This window comes from Diplotaxodon limnothrissa, linkage group LG7 (assembly GCF_057381915.1).
Source record: "Diplotaxodon limnothrissa isolate DT_005_m linkage group LG7, D_limnothrissa_male_GT1.1, whole genome shotgun sequence".
In the NCBI taxonomy this organism is placed as follows: domain Eukaryota; kingdom Metazoa; phylum Chordata; class Actinopteri; order Cichliformes; family Cichlidae; genus Diplotaxodon; species Diplotaxodon limnothrissa.
Window position 1 is genome coordinate 33,111,722 of NC_140602.1, and position 21,452 is coordinate 33,133,173.

The 21,452-nt window shown below is 41.1% G+C and overlaps 1 protein-coding gene across 1 annotated transcript; it reads right to left on the minus strand.

The window, feature by feature from the left end:
* Positions 1 to 1,654: 1,654 nt before the first annotated feature.
* On the minus strand, positions 1,655 to 20,587 carry ccni (cyclin I). The gene is made up of 10 exons (XM_085359619.1): positions 20,359 to 20,587; positions 18,523 to 18,682; positions 10,637 to 10,771; positions 8,378 to 8,452; positions 8,161 to 8,301; positions 7,773 to 7,901; positions 6,998 to 7,099; positions 3,936 to 4,068; positions 3,473 to 3,702; positions 1,655 to 3,052 (listed from the first exon to the last, which is right to left on the minus strand). The coding sequence occupies exons 2-10, from the start codon at positions 18,634 to 18,636 to the stop codon at positions 2,858 to 2,860; spliced, it is 1,254 nt and encodes a 417-aa protein (XP_085215745.1). The 5' UTR covers positions 18,637 to 18,682; positions 20,359 to 20,587; the 3' UTR covers positions 1,655 to 2,857.
* Positions 20,588 to 21,452: the final 865 nt, after the last annotated feature.

Here is a 21,452-nt window from a genome sequence, read left to right on the forward strand (position 1 = left end):
TGTGAAAAATGAAGCACACCCCATGATTCAACAGCTTGTAGAACCACCTTTAGCAGCAGTGACTTAAGTAATCATTTTCAGCTTTCTCCACTCCCTCATCAGCAGCCAGGTCCAGGAAGAGGAAGATGGTGGAAAAAACAGAAACAAAACAAAGGGAGAATAAGTCCACCAATGCCAGAGAGACTGAAACAGTGCGTCTACCATGACGCTGTTCTGCCCTTTGATGTGATGAAGTTACAAGAACTCAGAGACTAACCGAGAGCTCGAGACAATACAGGGAACAAAGGTTAATGGCCTGTAATGACACCAGAGGCACAGAGCACACGAGAAACAAAAGAAAACCTGGGGAGGGCCCTCGTTTTAGTTTGGACTTGTTTCAAAGCTGCAGGTTTATGTGTGGGAGATCTCTGTTTGAGCTGCTTCCCTTTTATCTGTGTGCATGTGTAAAAACTAATCCGTGCAGCCTTTGCTCTCACAGCATTTTACAAAGTTCTGATTCTGGGACAGAATATAAGCTGGGCGGGGGGAGTGAGGAGGGGAAATCTCTTAAATATGCTGAACCCTTTTATTCTGGGATAATCAGCTGAAATAGTCTTAAGTTTTAAGGGATCAAGAACACAGTCCTCTGGGTCTTTTTGTTCCTAATATCTTGTTGCACGTGTTCTGAATGTTGTTTTCAAACCGCCTTTGTAGTTTATGTCACAGGTTTTATCTTTGCAACCTGATGAGCTAGGTCCTGCTGATACTACACGCTTTAGTTGGTTGTGCAGAAAGCACGTTTTTTATTCTTGAGTCAGTCTGCTGCCATGTTTGCTACAGTTCCAGCTGTGGAAAATTGAATATAGAACATTATTCAGTCTATTTGTGGATATATCATCTGTTAATAGATCTTCATTCCTGGTTTCTTTGAGAACATCTCTGGCTGAAGCAGATGGCACTCACTTCATCTGTGTTGTCCAGAAGAGTCAAATGATCGATGAGATGCTCTCCTTTTATGTGAGCGTGAGAGACGGTAAGAAAGATCACAAAAAGTCAGAGTTAACAAAGAAGGTTGATAACCATGGTGGGGTTTTAGGTTGGTTCCATCAAGCCAGCTAACACAAAACCTGTCTTCATCTTTTAAAGCACCTCAGTTTTCTGCACTTTATTTTACTTTCCCGTCTCTATTCACCCCACCAGCTCATCTTAAATCCTGAAACCTCCCCTAGCTATATCAAGTGTACTAATGGACAGATAGTTGATCCAAGATCTCCTAGCAAAAGCTTCCCTGAAGCAGACTCAGAGCTTGTGATTTATTACACCAACGGTACCTTCTCTGATTATCCCATAGGTCACCATATATTTAAGAAAAATGGACCCTTTTCCCGTTTTAATGTTTACCATGTCAGTGCGACCCACCTGGGCTTTGCTTTTGAATGTGGCAAAAAAACCAAAACAACCCAAAATGTTCAGAAACAAGATGACGATGGTAGAGGTTACCTTTCAAATATATCTTATACTTTGATTTTTAGTGTTGAAACGACATCAGGAGCTCGCCTTACTGCTTCTATAGCAAAGCCAAAGATCTCCGACAGCTCTGGGTATAACACTGTCCTTTTTTGCAGTTTGTGTGAAAGTAATCTGGAACAAATGGAAGACACAGCACATGCTCAGTTTCATATTCTTTATTTACTGGTGCCGTGGTGCGTTCAGGGACCTGGCATGGCCACCGGCAACTCCTACAGCAGGAACAACAGAGCTTTTTTTCATGAAGGAAAATATACTGAACATGAAGGGATTTAAAAAAGCAAACCAAAAAAAAAAGTGTTTTAGCTTTGAACATCAAAGCAAAGATAGTCACTCAACTCCAAAGAAAAAACAGCTTAAAACACATATCTGTCTATTAATTTTAAGCAGCCGCTTAACCAAAAAACACAACTCAGGTTTGGGATCAATGTAGCTGGATAACAACATGTTAGCCAGGATAAGTTAAGTCAGAGTTGTTTTCTTTTTTTTATTAACTCTCATGCATCACACCCAGATTGTTTTCTTACTTTTTCAAAGCACACAATCCACAAATAGCTGCTTTTCGGGCCCCAAACAAACAGTAAACGAACGTTTGGTGGCCGAAACACGCGTTCATTCAGTTGAGTGTCACAACAAGCTTGAAAGGAAAATAAATGTTTATATTAGCATCTTTTTAACAATCAGATTTTACTGAAAAAAAAATAATTCCCCCCCAACAGGGTGAAAAAACTACAGATAATCTACACAAACCTTCATACGGTTGATTCAGACTCTCTATGAATATGTTATAAATAGGCAGAGTGAGAAGGGACGGGATAAAAGTATAAATATATGAAAATAAAGACAAATATAAGGTGACAAACAGACGCAGGAAGTCAAGTCTAGGGTTTTTTTTTCAGTATTTTCTACTTATAATTTTTTAGATTCTCATGTTTTGTGTTCAACAAATAGAATTAATAAGAACAGAGTAGCAGCGGCAGGTTTTTTAGTTTTTGAACGTTTAAATATTTTTTTGGGGCTCTGTTGTCCCCGCTGCAGGGGATGATGGGAGCTGACTGCAGGCCACCCGAACAGCTTGGCATCACACCGAGTTGGGAGGGGGAGGGAGAGCGGGACGGGGGTCATTTCACCGCAACCAAAACAGTCTTAACCACTAACATCATCTTCTTTTTAGCGGCAACTCTGAATGGCAACTTTCCCTTCGGAGCTGCTACTTTTTACTCAGAATCTCTCAGGCTTACATTTTTTTTAGTCGGAAAGATTTATTTTTCTCTTCCACGACAGTTTCCTGAAAACAGGAAGATGATGTTGGCGTACAGGCGATTTTGGCAGACAGCTTCCTGTTTGGTCTCTAGGAGGCGCTGGCTGGCTGCAGAGGTGGGCAGGGGGAGGAGCTGCCTTCCTGTCGAGCTGGCAAAACTCCTCCTCCTCCGGCTATTGGCGTTTTTGCCCCTTCCTGGACGGCGGTGGTATTGGTGGTGGTGACGTCTTCGTTGTAGAGACGTTTAATGCCATCGTAAAAATCATCCACCTCCATCTCCTCCACCTGGACAGGGAGAGAGATATTTATTGCTACAGCTACTGATTCCCATATTCTGCTTATTTTCAGCTCCATATTTTTATTCTAGGGTAGCTTTGCATGATTCAGAGTTCAGAATAAGCCTCGTTTGTTCCTAGCTGAGCCGCCCAGTTCAGCCTCTGTTTGAAGCAGCCTCATTTAACTGCATTTCATCTCCTTCGAACTAACTTGTCTGAGTAATTCACCCTAGCAATTAGAATATTTGAACATCAGGTGGGTGGAGCTTCTGTGCCTATGAGGACCAGAGTGAGGCTTCTTGAGGCTTCCCTTCTGTCTGACATCATCAAGAGGAGAAAAAAAAAGTGTAACAGTGCATATATGACAGGAAACAGAGGAAATAACAACAGGTCCAGCCTAATATCAAATGTGAGAAGAAAATAGAGTCACCTTGCGTTTGGTCGAGGCCTTGCAGCGCAGTGTGACCTTCTGCAGGTGATTAAGATGGCGGAGATGTTTGGGGGGAGAAAGCAGGGCTGGGATGCTGCTGTCTGCAGAGGAGGAGGAGGAGACACTCAAGGGCTGCTGGCTCTCCTCCTCTTCCCCACCATCAGCAGTAGACTGTGGGTGGGCAGAGGTGACATGGTCCCTGGAAGACTCGGTGGTGGAGGTGATGGTCCCTACAAAGGAGGACATCACAAATACAGCTCACGCCCTCTGATGCTAACACTTGCTTTATGAATATAAAATGTGGCTTACTAAGAAAACTTTTTTTTTTCTCCTCAGTGGCAAAACACTTTCACAGGTCCGAGTTGGTGACTGGCTCAGTAGCATAATGTGCTTCAAGAAAGATTTCAGACACTGTCCTCCAGCAAAATCTGATAAGCAGCTCTGATGTAGAAGTCAAACATACCCAGTGTGCAGCAGGGTGGTGTAGGCTGCGGGGGCTGGTAGATGTACACGGTGTTCGGAGGCAGGGGAGCTCTCAGTGTGGAAAGACTACGAGCCACCAGCTCACGGCTGCGAATCAGCTCAGAGCTGTCGATCTAAGGAACAGAGAGAGAGACTTATCTTTACACAAGCTCTGCAGCCCTGACCTGATGTGATGGACAGAAGCATGTGTGCTCGCCTTTAACTAGTAAAATTCAGTTTGATCACAGCAGCTTGTAAAATAGTCTTAACTTCTAGTGGAATCGTTCATGTTTGTGTTCACAATTTTTCATCCTCCTGCTACACAAAATCAACATTTTCTCATTTTAAAAGGTGAAAAAGTCCATACGTGGACAGGCTGCCATTGTTCGAGACATACGTGTCGTCATCTTTAATCTGTTCCCCGTTTAGGTTTGGTCAAAAATGACTTCATGCTTTGGCTTAAACTGCAGTGGTTGCCAATTTCTTTGTGGCCAAAGTGACGCATCGCTGCTTTATGTGGACAAAATACTACAGACGTGAAACGAAACTAAAAGTGTCTTGTTATGAAAAAAAAAAAAAGACGTGATAATTTATCTTTATCTGTACACACAAAGATTATGAGGATGCAGCTGCTTTGTTCACCACTTCTGAATGGCTGTCATGTGACCTGTGCTTTGTCGCTGATGGTCAGTTGACAGCAGCGATCGTGGCTCAAGAGTTGGGCGTTCGTCTTGTAATCAGAAGGTTGCCGGTTTGAGCCCCGGCTCCGACAGTCTCGGTCGTTGAGTCCTTGGGCAAGACACTTCACCTGTTGCCTACTGGTGGTGGTCAGAGGGCCCGGTGGCGCCAGTGTCCGGCAGCCTCGCCTCTGTCAGTGCGCCCCAGGGTGGCTGTGGCTATAATGTAGCTTGCCATCACCAGTGTGTGAATGGGTGGATGATTGTGTATAGTGTAAAGCGCTTTGGGGTCCTTAGGACCAAGTAAAGCGCTATACAAATACATATAGCAGACATACCAGGGTCCTGTTGCCTGGGTAACCCTCTAATATATTTACTGCCACACATCAAAAAGCAAAATCCAGCGCTCTCATTGGTAGTCACTTCAATTGTTCGCCTGGACATTCAGAAAACTTAAGGCTCGCCCACTGCACACCTCCAGGAATCTTTTCAAATGACGGTGCTTGACGCCACTGGGGATCACTTCCTGTGTGGACACCACTTACGCTCTGCCACTTTTCTCATCAAAAGTAAGAAGTAAAATTTATTTACGTATTCCAGTTAAAATCCCTTCATCCTACTTCAATAAGCATGTTACACGCCAATATAGAAAACACATAAAAATATTCCACCTTTAAAGTTCCTGGTTTCAGAACAGTGAATTTAATATCCATTTTTTTTTCCATTCATTTTTCATTCATTCGCTTCCGCTTATCCTTTTCAGGGTTGCGGGGGGCGCTGGAGCCTATCCCAGCTGTCATGGGGCGAGAGGCAGGGTACACCCTGGACAGGTCGCCAGTCTGTCGCAGGGCCAACACACAGAGACAGACAACCATTCACACCTAGTGGCAATTTGGATTATCCAATTAACCTATCCCCACAAGCTGCATGTCTTTGGACGGTGGGAGGAAGCCGGAATACCCGGAGGGAACCCACGCAAACACAAGGAGAACATGCAAACTCCACACAGAAAGACCCCGGCCTGATGGTGGAATTGAACTCAGGACCTTCAGGCAACAGTGCTAACCACCGTGCCGCCCTGAATTTAATATATACAGTAAAATATCCTTTTCTGTATTTACGGGACAGAGCTGTTTTTCTGTTTCTTACACCTAGTCACATTTTTTTGTATTTTTGACAAATTACTGTAAAACAAGTCATTCGATGGAGATCCTCTCCATCCATCCTCAACCTTTTTTGAGCCACGGACCGGTTTATGTCCGACAATATTTTCACTGACCCGCCTTTAAGGTGTCGCGGATAAATACAACAAAATAAAACCAGTACCACTACCAAAAAAAGAAGATTTATTCATAACACACGGGAAAAGACCCAGGAAAACCGAGTTAACGATAAAAACAATAACAATAAAAACCCTGAAAACCATAAATTTCCCATTTCCCTACAGTTCTACTCTGATGAGCCATAAAGTAAAGAATGAGGTAAAAACAAAGAGAAGGCTCTCCACAAATCTGTGTTTAATATGAGTGAGGTGACCGCGGGTGCCCTTTGTCTGACAACAGAGCTCTCCTCCTGAAAGTCATGATGCTCAGTAAAGAAACTGTTGCATTAGTTCCTCTCGTTTTTCCTCATAGTACTTCTTCCCTTTCTGCTGCAGTCATGCTGCAGGTGTAGCGCCCTCTGCTGGTATTTGTTTGCTCTTTTTTCCTCTCTGTCAGCCTGTTTGTCTTCCTGTCATCCAGAGTGAGTCATTGAAAAATAAATGACAAAACTAATTTAAGAAAAAACAAAACAAACAAGCAAAAACAGAAAAAACAAACAAACAACATAATTTGTTGGGGGGGTTTTTTGTTGTTTTTTTTTAATGCTAACAGGAACTTGGAAAGGAACTCAATGAACTTAATAAAACTTGAGGACCACAGTTTCCTTTTTGTTCAGCAGTTTAAAGTTCTACTTTCTTAAATGAGGTAAATGGTTTTACATCTGCAGCTGGTGCTTGGCTAAAGCCTCAAATGTCTTTCTTTGCCTATAGTTATTGGTCGTTTTTACTTAGGATGACAAAAACCAATCAGATTCCAGGTTTTTTATCATGCCACACCAGAGAAATATTGCACAATGTGTGTGTGTGCTTGTTTTTTTTTTACTGAACTACTGAACAGCAAATAGAGGAACAAGCCTAACAGCTTTTACTTCCCCTCGCTGCTCTCTGACACATCTTGTATATTAAACATGGCTGCCCATCAGTGTAGACTAATAATGACATTGGAAAGCTACAGTCAAATCCCAATCCCATAAAGAAGTTGTTCTAAAGAGGTCACACGAATGCCTGAAGTCTTCAGAGATAAACTGAACTATCACAGAGCTCCAAAGACTGACAGACTGATACCTGCGCCTTCCTCAGCAGCTCGATAGTGAGAGCCAGCCAGTCAGGACAGCAGTTCTCCAGCTCCAGGGTGAAGAGGGCCAAGGCCAGCATGGATCCTCTGAGCTATGGAAACACATGAGGGACAAACGTGCTCAAAAACCAAGCTCAAGTTAAGCTTACAAAATGACACATTAAATAAAAAGAGAAGTGAATCAAAGTGGAAATGTTAAAGGTTTGGTGCCATTAAATTGGTCTGGAGTCACAGCTTGTAACAGCAAATGTGTTTTATAAACACACTTTTGATAAATGACTGTGGTATGCTCTGTTTCCTATGATAAAGATTATTTTTGGTAAGTGTGGCAAGTTTGTGACCTGGTTCTTGCTCTGTAGGTTCTAGTCAGAGTGACCCTAGAGCTCACAGCAAATATTCAGAGCAGAAAAGAGCATCCATTGCAGCAGGACAAGATCAGATCTACACACCAGCAACCTGGCCAGTGAGCAAGCCAGCAGGGAAAACCTGTGACACTAGCCTGTTAGCAAAATAGTAGTAGGGGCTTTCCACTGTGGCGCGACTATAAGCGGTTATATTTATTGATTATTAACCCCTCAAAGACTCACTCTTAGCCAAGACAGGCCCTGACATTGAGGTCATAACACTGCATATATACATAAATATCATAATTTTATTATTTATTGTGTTATCTTAATATTTAAATGAAAAGTGGTATGAAAGGCTCCGTGCTGAAGGCATAATATCTTCAATCTGTAAAGTAAGAAATACTGAGTGTGTGTGTACCTGCATGAGTGTGTGGTCAGCCAGACAGTGGTAGAGTTGCTGAGTGAGCAGGGCGAGGTGCTGAGAGCGGTTAAGTCCCAACATGGAATCCAAGAACCCGGAGCGACACGACAGCACCATCGCGTGGAACTGGAGAGGAAGGAGAGGAAAAATTAATTGATCTGAATGAAGAAAAGAGAATCTGTGAAATTAACTGCAGACTGATTTGAATTGGAAGCAACAACAGCACAAAAAAGCACTTCTAAAAACTGGATTTAAGTGCATTAAAATAAAAACAGAAAGAAAACCGCAGGAATTTCTTTTTGCCCCCAGGTGTCACTAGCTGACTTTAATCACTTTAAAAAGTAATAATGTGTAAGCATTTGTGCTCGTGTGTGATTAGACGTACAATGTGCAGAAAGTCCAGCGCTGTGGCGGTGTGCAGGTCCCAGTTCAGTTTGTCCAAGATGATCCTCTCCATCCTCAGGATCTCTGAGGGAGAACAGCCGCACCCGCTGGAGGCGGCGAGCTCCTTCAGTGATGGCACACACTGGCAAACACACACACGGAGTCAGCTCTAACTGTCCTGATGCACTGCCTACAATCTAGTGTGTGTGTGTATTCACCTCATCCTCCTCACAGGTCTTGGCAGCCAGGAAGAAGCAGGCGATGGCAATGCAGCGCAGGTACTTTGGACGGGCCTGACAACAGTTAACATGATTTATCAGTTACGTATAATTTAAGGATTATATGTTTAATCAATCTGAAAAACCTTTCACCATCTACTCTCCGGGTTCACTTTTAGCGACTATTCTGGTTCTTCCAGGAGAATATCAGAGTGTTCCCAAACCAGCCGAGAGACTTAAGGGCCTCATTCATGAATGTGTGCTTAACCATATGTATGAGTGTTTTGCACACAAATCTGTGATTCATCAACATTTTGTTACCTGAATTTGTTTTTTACTTTACCTTGTTTGCAAGGTCAGTCCCGTCTTACAGAGTTTTCACACATCTTTAAAGTCATTCTACTGCTGCCACCACCAAAAATAACAAGAATAACTCTGGACTAGAAGAGTCAGGGAAACTACCAATCCTCTGACTGATCGATGAGCTGCCAGCCCTGTTTCGTCAGAGGGGATTTCTGTATTGCTCTTAATCTGGTCCCTCACTCAGGACTGATTTTCCTTAGGAGACCCTATCAGGGGCAAACTGCCCCTGACATCATGGTTCCTGGGATCATTCGGGCAGGAACCCGAATGATCCTGCCCCTCCACTTCCAGTTATTGCTTACCAGTTGGAAGGGACTGAAGTGAGAAAGGACAGGTGCACTGCCTGCAGTAATATGAGCAGTATACCAGTTGATTGTGGTGAAAGCAAATCTGTTAATTTGCCAGTCGAAGTACACTCCCGCCCTCACCTGTGGTCATCAGCTGTGAGTAGAGACAGAATGAGGGGGGGGGGGGGGCTGAGCTCCCAGAGATGGGCTGAGCCAGGCACAGAGTAGAGCTAATACTCCTCTGGCTAACAGAAGCCATGTTTCTATCCTCTGCTTACTGTATCTGAGTCATTCCAGTTCCAAAGTATCCAAATGTATCTTCAACTGAGGACAGGCCAAAATGTCCACGATTCCAAGGTCTAAAGCTACTCATGAAGATAGCCACAAGCACACACAGATACAGTGTTAGGTAGTGTTTGCGACCACAAATAAACAGAAACCAGCTCCTGATAAACCTCAGTGAGAAACTTCCTGTCTGTGTGGAGGGATGCTGACGGGACAATTGGAGCTCACGCTTCCTGTTCCTGTATGAACACACACCGTCAGCTATGAGGCAGGAAATTTAAAGAAAAATCAAGAACGTTCTGACATTGCCCCTCCTAACAAGCTGAGGTCTTGTCAGAAGAGATGTTATCACTCTCATTCATGATTTTGGGCTACGTGAGGCCGCTGAGGAATAAAAAGGACTTTAATAAATGTTATGCGTTTTATAATAGTGGCAGTCTGAACATCAAGACCTACATTCACTCTGTTGTTAATAAGATGACCTTCATTGGTGGCAGAGTCCGATGTTTATCTGCTGTATGTCATATCTGAGTTTCAGTATCCTGATAAAGGTCTAAGACTGACAAACGTTTGATTGTAGTGAAGATTTCTTTAGAACAAATGAAACTAAACAACAATGAAGAAAAAGAAATGTCTGTCATTTGATATATGCTTACAGGAAAACACCATCAACGCGAGCCTTAAAAATGACTTTACACTTTTAGTTTGTTTCCCAGAAATGTGTATTCCCCAATTGACTGATGAGTGGTTGCTGGAGGCTGTTGTTAGGTGCACCAAAAACACAATGGCAATTGCTTTGGTCATTTGCAGACTACTGTGCTTGCAGAGTTCTGGCAACAGCAAGACATAACTTTTACTCTGAAGGCAAATTAATGCTAAATCAATGGTTTGGAAATGATTTTGTTTGATGGTTAAATTTTTTCCTTTTGTAGTCGTCAACTGTCTGCGAGCTCCCTAAACTGGCAGCTAGCCATCAGACCTTTGACAAGCCCAGTCTTAGACAGGCTCTAAAACCATCAAGTGTTCTTGCAGGAATGATTAGTTAGTTAGGCAAACATAGCCTGCTTTGTAGCATAAGTTGCCATGGTGATGGCACGAAGTGAAGTAAACGATGTAAGTGAAGTGAATGGCTCTGAAATCTTAAACCCTCCCTTAAACACACATTTTTCATTCACTTACTGTCTGTTTATTATGAGTTCTATTACATTTACTTTTTAAAAGATTCCCTACACTCAGATTTTCTGATTGGAGGTTTAGGTTGCTCTCTGCAAACCCTCACATGCTAACAGCAGGATTTACAGCACACCTGTTGCTCTCTACATACCTTGATGGGAGCGAGAAAGCGATCCAGGATGCTGACAGCTAACACCAGCGTCTCTGGGTACAGCTGCAGCCTGCCATGGACCTCCGTCAGCCAGCGCACCGCCTCGTCCCGCTGGGCCGGGGAGATGTCTGTATCCTGCAGACAACAAAAAAACCAAAACATTAAGACTGACTCAAGGGTTCGATGTCATTCATTATTCCCTACAGCAAAGTATGACACTGTGCAATTTTTATTTATATATTTTCATATTATTTAGAATTTTTTAAAACTTGTTTATTTTATGTTTTGAAAGCTACTTAAATGTGTTGTATTTAATAATAACTATTAGTAGTCATCTTCCATTACCATTTCTACAACGCAGTCCTGCAGAAACACTGAGGTTTAAGCCCAGCGTTATACCCAACACTGAACTATTTGTGGAACAAAGTTGGAAAAAACAAACAAAGAAATTGGAAATCTTGCAGAGCCTTTTTTTCCTCAAAGACTTCCTCGACAGGGCAAAATGGGGTTAGACAGCAAACTGGAATCTGATTTCAGGTATTTCAGGACAAACTTGAGGCTTCTGCGACTGACACACTTCCACTAAAGGGCCAAACAGGATCCTAAATCAGCTTGGCAGGCGGATTAGACTTGCCAGCAGATCTGCCTCAAAAACATTCCAAGAATTCCTTCTGTAAAGCATCTGAGAACTGAAAGAATTCACCAGCTGACGCACCCTTCTCACAAGTTTGTAACACTAAGATAAAATGGGTTTATATGCCATGCACAGGCTTTCTGTTTGGAAACTCCACTGGATTTTTAATTTGTTAGTTGGTTGAATGGTTCAACATTCAACCATTTAACGGCATTTATGTTATAATTACTGCAGAATGAAAATAACCCTGCAACAAAATCTGTTAAAGCATGACGACACACTGCAAAACCCATGTGCACAATAATAAACTGTACAATATATATGTCTACTGAGCCACTTATTCGACCTTTGCTGTGCTTTAACAAGCCATCTCATTGTTTTATTATTCTGCAGTACAATGAATTTACTGGACTAATTTGCTGCTTTTTCAGCCCCTTTATTGTATGATATTTGGCTACAGTGGTTTAATTTAGTCTTTCCTGCAATTCTGTGTTGTCATATTTCATTTTATGGAGCTCCTTGACTTTATTTAAGCTATTAAAGTTTCTGTTGCTGTAACAAAGAAATGTAACGACTTTTGGGAAAAACAAAGCGCATCCTTATTATAAACGAGTAGAAAATGTGCAGGTCTGACATATAAACCCAGGTGAAAAACTGCTTTAAATGAAGATAAAAGAGAAATAATGTTTCAAAAGATGGATTTTTTTTTTTAGCCAAATCCTACTATCATACGGTGACCATATTTTGATTTCCAAAAAAAGAGGACACTTGGCGCAGTCATGAAGAACTTTAATAATAGTGTTTGCTTAAAAAAACTTTTACATATTTAAACGATGCCTTCTCTGTGTGGTTAATGAATGGGGAAATAAAAAAATGTCATATAGGCTTTTACAAGTCATCAAGTGCAAAAAAAAAAAAAAAGAGGACGATTGGTCACCCTATACCAGAGGTGGGCAACTCCAGGCCTCGAAAGCTGGTGTCCTGCAGGTCCAACACAGCGGATTTAAATGGCTAAGTTACCTCCTCAACATGTCTTGTAGTTCTCCAGAGGCCTGGTAATGAACTAATCATTTGATTCAGGTGTGTTGGCCCAGGGTAGCATCTAAAACCTGCAGGACACTGGCCCTCAAGGCCTGGAGTTGCCCACCCCTGCCCTATACTATCATTAACAAGTAGAGATTTTTTTTTCCCACCCATCCATCTATTCTTTGCTACACTTGTCAACTGTTCATCCTCTTGTGTTGCTGAGCATCAGCTGCCTTAATGTTGTTTCATATTCAGTGTTACCAGCTTGTCCTCTTGGCTTTCTGTGTGTGGACAATTATTAATATGTATTACCAAACCTTTTAACTATCACTCTACAGGGCCGAACCCTAACACAAATTCTGACCATTTAAAAACTCTAAAACAGAGTCTTAACCCCTAAACAGGCATTTTGACACCTGAAAGTTTAATCACTCTGATGGACTAAAAGTTACATTGGTTCATAAAAGAGAATTGGACACATTTGATCTAACCTTTCCTCTTTGGTGACAAAACACAGATTACAAAGCACAATATAATTTTAGTTTATAGTTCAGAGCTTTTTACTCCTGTCGCACTAAAGGTTTTGAGATTGCTACAGTGCTTAAACCATCAAACGGCACTAAAAACCTCAACAGCAGCAAGTTTCTACAAAAACAATGACCCTGTTAACACCCAAACATCAGCAGGACTCATTACAGTCAGGCATCTGTGCATCAGACATGAGCCAAAAGTTCATTTGTGTGTGAAAGTGGTTTGACAAAGGTGGTAATTACATTTCAAAGCTGCCATTAACTCCAAATTACCAGACACTGTAACTACATGTAATAGTCAGTTATGTGCTAAAACTGACACTAACCTAAAGGGGACATTTTTATATATTCCTGTACTCTACTAAAGTGGAGTAGTTCAAAATAACTTTAGTCTCTCTTACCGCTAGAGTACTTTAGTTCATCTTCTATCTAAAACGAACCATTTTAACTGGCTACCCTCGTCATCAAAAACAGCAAGTGGGAGGGGCTTCTGAGCCTCTATGATATCACAGAAAATCAAGAGTAGAAAAAACTTTCAAACCAAGCGTTCACAGCAATCTGAAGCCTGAGGTTTTGTCTCACAGGGATCACTTGTAGATATACTGATGTTCACTTCTGGAACTATAATCTATATGTATATGAAAATAAAGGACAGAGCACAATAGATCCACTTTAAACCTGCTGGTGAATGTACTGGACTGGCCATTAAATGGTCAATTTTCAGAATGAACCAGAATTTAAGATATTTTATTTTTATTTTGATGTTTCCGTGTTTAAATGAAATCCTATAACAAAACTTAAACATTTCTGATTCGTCACATAGCTTCTGTAAGTAAGTGGCTTACAGTTTCCAACACTGGACTTGCAGGAGAGGCCAAAGGTCAAAGCACAGCTGAATGCACCAGCCAATTAATCTGCAACGTGACACCATCTGGCCTCTCAGCTCTTGACTGTCCAAACTAAAAACAACTGGCCTACTTCCATCTTGTTTGTACTGGCTGGACACAGAAGACAAGCTCAGTCAGAGGCTAAGGGAAGTAACCCAGACACCAGCTTAAATTAACTTCTTTCATCTCTCTCTAACAATTCACTGGCTACATAGTCTCTGCAGTGTCTTCAGGGTAACTTTGGCCAGCCATCCCTTATCATTAATATCAGAGGGATGGTCAAGGCTTCCTGTAACTTCCTGCAGGGTGTGCCAGTCAAGTTAAGAAACTCATCAAATTTTCCAATCTAAAAATGCTTTTTACAAAAAATTACAAATGCCAAAAAGCTACACAACACAAGACTGTTAGCCCAGAAATTCACCACCAAGTCTGGATTTACTTTTATCCGAAATGACTAAAGATCTCCAAAAGGCATCTGTGAAGGTTCTCAGTCATCCAGGTCATCATAGTCTAAGGAGCTTGGAAAGAAAAGCGTCTGGACATCTTTAAGTTGCTTGAAGACGTTTCACTTCTCATCCAAGAAGCTTCTTCACTTCCAGGGTCAAACGGTGGAGAGTCCCAGATTTACCCAGATTTAGTCCCAGATGTTTCATTGACTTTTTGCTTAGTGACTTTTGCTCGCTGTGACTGTAGTGTTTGAGCACCCCTCTTGTTTTTACACCCTGATTAGACCGACTGCCTCCTTGACCTCTAACAGTGGGCTCCACACCTGCAAACTGGGCTAAAGGCACTGATAAACATCATAACTATCTGTTACATCATTTGCTGGAGTTTACTGGCCTCTGTGTTATCAGCTCAGTACTACAAATGAGCTTGGCAGATGTCAAAATGAAGGTTTTTGTCAACCGGAAGTCACGGCCGCTCTCAGTCAGAATTTTTTTCTATTCAACTTTCACTTTTCACATGATAAATGTCTGTTTGAGCCCCACTTCTTCATCTGCATTTATTTCGCCTTCTGGATGCCTGATGCAGACAGGGGAGATCTACCCCTCCCAACCCAAATTGGGAGGGGTAGCTCTAGAGGTGACTTTCTCCCTTTTACCCTTCCAAACTAAAATCCCTGCAGTATAAAATGACCTTTCAACACGTTTCTAGCTTTTCCACACAGAGACAGTGGTTGACACACTAATTCTTGACCTTCTTCCGCATTTAAAATAAGACTCAGCCAGATGTTTCTCTAAATATAGCCCCAGTTAGTTGTTGTCTAACCCTAGCTCCCAGGATTTAGCTCCCAAAACATCTTGCTATCTCCAGATAGCTTCTGATGGGTCCTGTTAGCTCCCTTGAACTCCTTGTTGATGCAGCAGTAGGTGAATCTGAACTGCAAACTTTCAGTAGAAAAGTTCTATTTTATCCTTTTCTTTGCTACAAACTAAACGATAAAAAGGATGTTTCATGTTTATTGTGTTCTGTGCTTCTCTCATATAACCTAGTCTTTGTATTCTCGTATACATGGACTGTTAAATCATCTCAACTCAGCTACTGTTTTTCAATATGCTAGGTAAATAAATAGGTACTTCAGCTCTAATCTGAATACTTCTGGCCATGACGTGTGCCTGCTCCAGCGCACGTAACCATGGGACCATAAAAACACCTGAGTCACCTAATGCAGGTGATGTTATGTATGTTATCATGACTACCGCTGCATTGCTCTCTGGGTGTATTTGGACAATGGTATCAGCACTCAGCAGACAAAAAAGACAAAACCTTCTGTATTTACCAAACAGGGTGATACCTGAGAGAACACCTCCACCTTCAACAACAACAAAAACCTCCACCAGCTGGAAAACACAACAACCGAGACACGTGACAGGACTGAACTGAACTGAAAAATATGTTAGTAAGGAATCAAAATCCACCACAGCACCACACGGGGATTATTGACCCAGGTCATGACCCGAGACAGAGGAAAAAGGTCACCTGAACCTGTCAACCCAGCACAAGGTTCATGCTGCTTGTTTGAATAACCAATCCTATTTCACTAACTAGATAACGTGTTTTTGAAGAACATACCTGAACTAGTTGCTAGAGACATATGCCTAATATTTAGCTAAATAAGACTAAGCTGACACTAATGCTAAACTTAGATTGGGCTTAAAGTAGAGAGGAAATACAAAAAAAACAGAATATATCTAAATTGAACTAAACTAGGTACAGCTCATGTTATAAAGGCATGTAGATAAGATAAGATAGAACTTTATTAATCCCTCGGGTGGGTTCCTCTGGGAAATTCGACTTCCAAAAAGCACAGCAACGACCGAAGTTACAGTTACAGAATTGTTTTATATATATATATATATATATATATATATATATACACACACACACACACACACACACACACACACACATATATAAATACAGAGACAAATATAAATAAAATATACAAAGGGGATAAATAGAATAAATAGGAATAAAAAATAAAAATACAAGTGAATTGCACATTTCAAGTATTGAGTCTATTGCACTGTTGACTATTTACAAAAAGTATTGCACAAAAAGGTATTGTACAGTGAGGTGCAGAGGCACTACAGCTTAGTTGTTCCCTCCTTTGTCCTCCTGTTTCTCCTCCCTCTCCCCTCCAGAGAGGAGTTAAACAGTCTGATGGCGTGTGGGACAAAGGAGTTTTTAAGTCTGTTAGTTCTTGTCTTGGGGAGAAGCAACCTGTCACTGAACAGACTCTTCTGATTGTTTATGGCCGTGTGCAGAGGATGCCCAGCATTGTTCATAATGTCCATCAGTTTCTTTAATGTCCTTTTCTCTGCCACTGTCACCAGAGTGTCCAGCTTCATGCCGACCACAGAGCTAGCCCTCCTGATCAGTTTCTCCAGCCTGGATGAGTCCTTCTTTGCTGTGCTGCTCCCCCAGCACACCACAGCATAGAAAAGTACTCCAGCAACCACCGACTGGTAAAACATCCTCAGGAGCTTCCTGCAGATGTTAAAAGACCTCAGCCTCCTGAGGAAGTACAGTCGGCTTTGGGCTTTTTTATACAGGTGCTCTGTGTTGCATGACCAGGAGGGTTATTCTTGACTAAAATAAATCTCCATTTTCTAAACATTTTCTTATTTTTGACCATCTGATAAACAGAACTGTGCAATATCCTAGGTAAGTGACATCATGTGAGAACATGCACATACACTGGGCGAGACCACCTGAGGGTGTGATGAAACAACACCTCTGTGACGTCAAATAACGACATGTTGAGACGTTCCCAGTAAACGGGGCGAGACCAGCTGGGCCGAGTGACTGTTCAGTGACTCAACGCCATGTTTCTTCTGCCCTGCTGCTTTGTGATTACACAGTGTCTGTCTATGATAATGTCTGGGAGCAGACTACTCTCTGCAACTCCATTATCAACATGCTGATATGGCACCATTCGAGAGCCATAAAAAAATGACAATCATTACATAATCAACAGAAATCAAGTCAGTTTTGTTGGACCTGTGTTGTCTCTGAAAATTTGAACTTTGAGTCGCCTAACACATTAAACCTGTCCGGTATTATTTGTCCAATATTTCAGTGCTGATATTTAAAGACCTTTCAGTGCCGACCCCTTGGCCTGCGCCTCTATAAATTGAACTAGTGCCAGCTCTTTTCAGTAGCCTCGTCTTAAATTCTTGGCTCTATATTTCAGTGTGTAGATGGAAACCCAAGCCTGTGCGAAAGATTACATAAGATGGCCAGTGAGGGCTGAGGCCTTGTGGCAGTAAAGCTCACTAAAGAACCTTTTAGGCAGCCTGTAAAACATTCACCTCTTTGTTTCCTTTAGGATGGATGGATTTACAGATACATATACTAGTTTCTCTTTGTCATTTACCTGCATCCTTAAGCTTCTCCCTCTCTATCTGCACGCCTCACTTACAGTTCTCCTGCTGCATGTGGGAAAGTTGTGTCATTTCACACTGCATTTGTGAATGAGGAGGTCCCAGAATAAGGAAAATGTGCTAATCAGGTGGGTTAGTGAGATAAAAAGGCAACAGATTACAAACACAGTTCTTGGAGGCAGTTGAATATTTACTTTGATTATTTTTGCCATATATCTCCGTTCCAGTGGTAGTTGTTCATATTAAAACTGACTGAAGATTAAAACAATGTTGTCAGCGTATGTAAAAAAAACACATTCCAGTGGACCAAAGCTTGCGCTTCACACTATTTCGAAGTAATCTGTCTTTTAAAGAAGAAACACATTTTTTCCTTTTAAACAGCTGAGATGTAGCTATACACGTTTGCCTTCGTGTGCACAGATTTGTGGATACTCTTCCACTCTCTATATCTGTGAGCCCCACTCACTCACGGTCTTCTCTTGATGCATGGTGCTAACAATATATTTGTTGCACAGAATGGAAGAAGCTGGGAAAGGCAAGCCAAGAACCGAGAATCCCAGCCAAGCAATGATGCAAACAACCAATTTTTCCAGTATTTCCAATGTTTATTATCTCAGCTTCACTGTCTACAAATACCTCTCATAACTATGTGAGAAAAATGTAGTTTATTGAATTTTCTGATGTATAAACTGAAAATAGTTCACGAATCCCAAGCTAAAAACCATCGGATAGACGAGCCAACAATAACCCTCATTATTCTGCTTTAACTACCAACAGCACCAGCTCTAATGGAAAACATGCTATTAAATATAAATTTGCTGTAGTGCAATTCCCGTACTGGTTTTTCCATGTCAAATCATAATAGTTAGCTATGTGAATACATCAGTTAAATAAACAAGGGTGACTTGAGGAAGCATCTCACCTGTGATGAAGGCTTCTTTGGCACGTAGACCTTCCACATCTTGGCTTCCCTAGAGGCGGCCTTTTCCAAAAGAAAAGACAGCCTCTGGCGTCCCCAGGGTTCGGTGAACTTCATTGTGTCCTCCCTGGGCTGAGCCTACCTCCCCACTGGATACAGCTACCTGTACAATTGGAGGGGCAAAATATCAGAACATTGCCACCAAGAGGGACTGCACCGGTGCTTTTATACTCACAAAACCACCTTTAAGATATAATTTTTAAGGACCACAAATGTGGTTTTCCAAAGCATACGTCTTTATTTTTCAGTGAGGGATTAAAAACAAAGAAGTGACAACATTTACTGAAGGTGGCAAACACAGTCATGAGTCCGCCGTCTAGGCTTCTGGCTTCTTCAAAATTGAATAAATTGAACCCTGAGGAGCTGATGATTATATTCCACTTCTGTCTTACGTCACCTATTTCTTACTAAATGTATCTTGTTCCCTGCAGCTGTCCTAAATGTCCCTTTTATATGTGTACATCATTTTTAATGGATTCAGAAAGAGATTATTAATTATTAATGGTCATAACAATAAATTAAAAACAAAAAAATTATTATTTGCAAATTACACCATTGCTCTTGTCATTTTGAGCTTTTCAAATATGGACCTCAAAACAGCTGATGTCACATGCCCATGGGCGACTTAATTGTTGGTTACATCCATATAATTAATTTTTTTTTCAAATGCTTTAATTTTGTATGTGTAATTTTATCACTTTAAACTCTAAAGAAATTAGACATTTCCCCCCTGTTATTTGACTAATCTCAGAAAATATACTGTAAATTTACCACGGGAATTTCTAAAATGCATTATTTTCCCTGTGCTTTTGCCACTGTAATTTCTAAAGATTTTTTTTTTTTTTTTGCAATTTATCAAGATTATTGTTTTCTGTAAATGTACCATTTTAATCTCTGAAAATATACACAATCTCTTTATTATGGCTCACTTTAATCTCTGGGTTAAAAAACAAATCTATAACTTTAGCATTCAATCTCTAAAAAGGTTCCGTTTTCCACCTGTACTATTACTAATATAATTTCAAACTACACGTATTTTTTTTGTCATTTTATTAAATTTTATATCCGTTTTTTCCTGCAAATTTACTGCTTTAATCTATGAACATTTTTTACCCTCAGAAAACATACCAAGTTCCTGTAAATTTACCATTTTAATCTCTCAAAAATGGAGAACAATTTTTATCTAAATGTATTGTTTAACCGTCCGAAAATATAAACGTTCTAACCCTACATTTCCTATAAGGCTGTGGATCAAATTCAGGGCCGTGGGTGTTTTTGGGGGGTACTGAAGCTCCTGGAGATGCTTAAACTTTGACCTTATCGATCTGAAACGTTAGCTTTGAACCTAGCTAACCGTAATCACATCAGTCACCGTCTAATCTATGACAAACTGAAATCAAACAATTTCTCATTTTATCGGGAAACTACCGTGAATATCCAACTGGGAAGTCCCTTTCACTTCGAAGCACCTAGGCTTCAGGAGCAGGTGTATTACCGACCATTTCCTTATGATATAACCAAGGATCCGGCTATCTTCTGGAGCTGAGCTAATCTGACGTGGCTAGCTGTTCGCTAGCTGACGTAACATGCTATTACTTATATATTCGCTCTTGTTTAAAAACACAAACATAGTTGAAAATGTTGCTCGCTACTCTCCACTATTGTGAAACAAAAACAGCTGCGGTGCGTAAAAGAGTCTCCAGACTGCGTTAACAACACAGCAGAGACATTTAAATGGCTGAGTCAGATCCAGTAAGTAGCCGGAGCCTGGAGCCTTACCTCCCCTGCGAAGCGGAGAAGACCGCAGTTGGGTTTCATCCGGTCCACTCGGTTCAAGGACGAGAGAAAAGGGTGAAAACGGGTACCCGCACTTCACTTTAGTCGTCCATCGTGATTCGGGATAAAAGGGGGTTGTTGTATATAAAATATATAAAAATAAAAGAACGGAATATAGACTGATACGTCTACTTCCGAGGAGGGGACTCGGGGGGAAGAGCGAAACACAAAGTCTCCGCCCACCTCCACGCCGAACGGGAATGCAAAACAATCAAACCTTCAGCAGAGGGTCACGGTCATACTAATAGATGTACCTTCAGGGGGAGTTTGTTTAACAGTTTACAGTGAACCTAGTGTACTCAAGACCATCTAAGATCACCTGTGAGATGGATTCAGCATAGCTTCTACATATGTAGATGCAACCCTGTTTAAAAACACAAACAGCACCACTTTATACTGCATAGGGAGCCAGTGCAAGGCTGCTGACACTGGAGAAATGTCATCTCTCTTTTTTGTCCAAGTCAGTAATCAGGCTGCAGCATTTTGCACTATTAATACACTAGCAATAGATGATTGATTAACTCTAGTGTACAGTGCATTAAAGGAACAAAAGTAAACATAACTCTTTTATATTAAATAAATAATAATAAAATTAAATTTAACAAAAAGATTTTAGTATGTGTTGTAACAAAAGTAGTTAAAGAGTCCAGTTTATCTGTTAACCCCTCAGTAAATAGTCAAGGGACAAACAATATCACCTGCAAAAAACGTTGTTTTCTTGTTTTTTAAAATATATATCGAATATGCACTTTCTTACAAAACAGTGATTTCTAAGATTCACAGCTAAATGCAACTGTAAATGATCTGCATGGCAATGACTCGAGAGGTTATGTTGACAAATAACTGGAGGTAGAGAGAACATGTAAAAAGAAAAAAGAACAGGCCCCAAGACAGACCCTTGTATAACTCTAGATGTAAAACTGAAATTAGTTAAGAGGCAAACCTTTGACTCCTACAGTATGAAAAGCAGCTTTCAAGTCCAGCAGAAAAAAAGCAGAGCAACCACCAGAATCAGCACCAATTACAATATTGTTTGT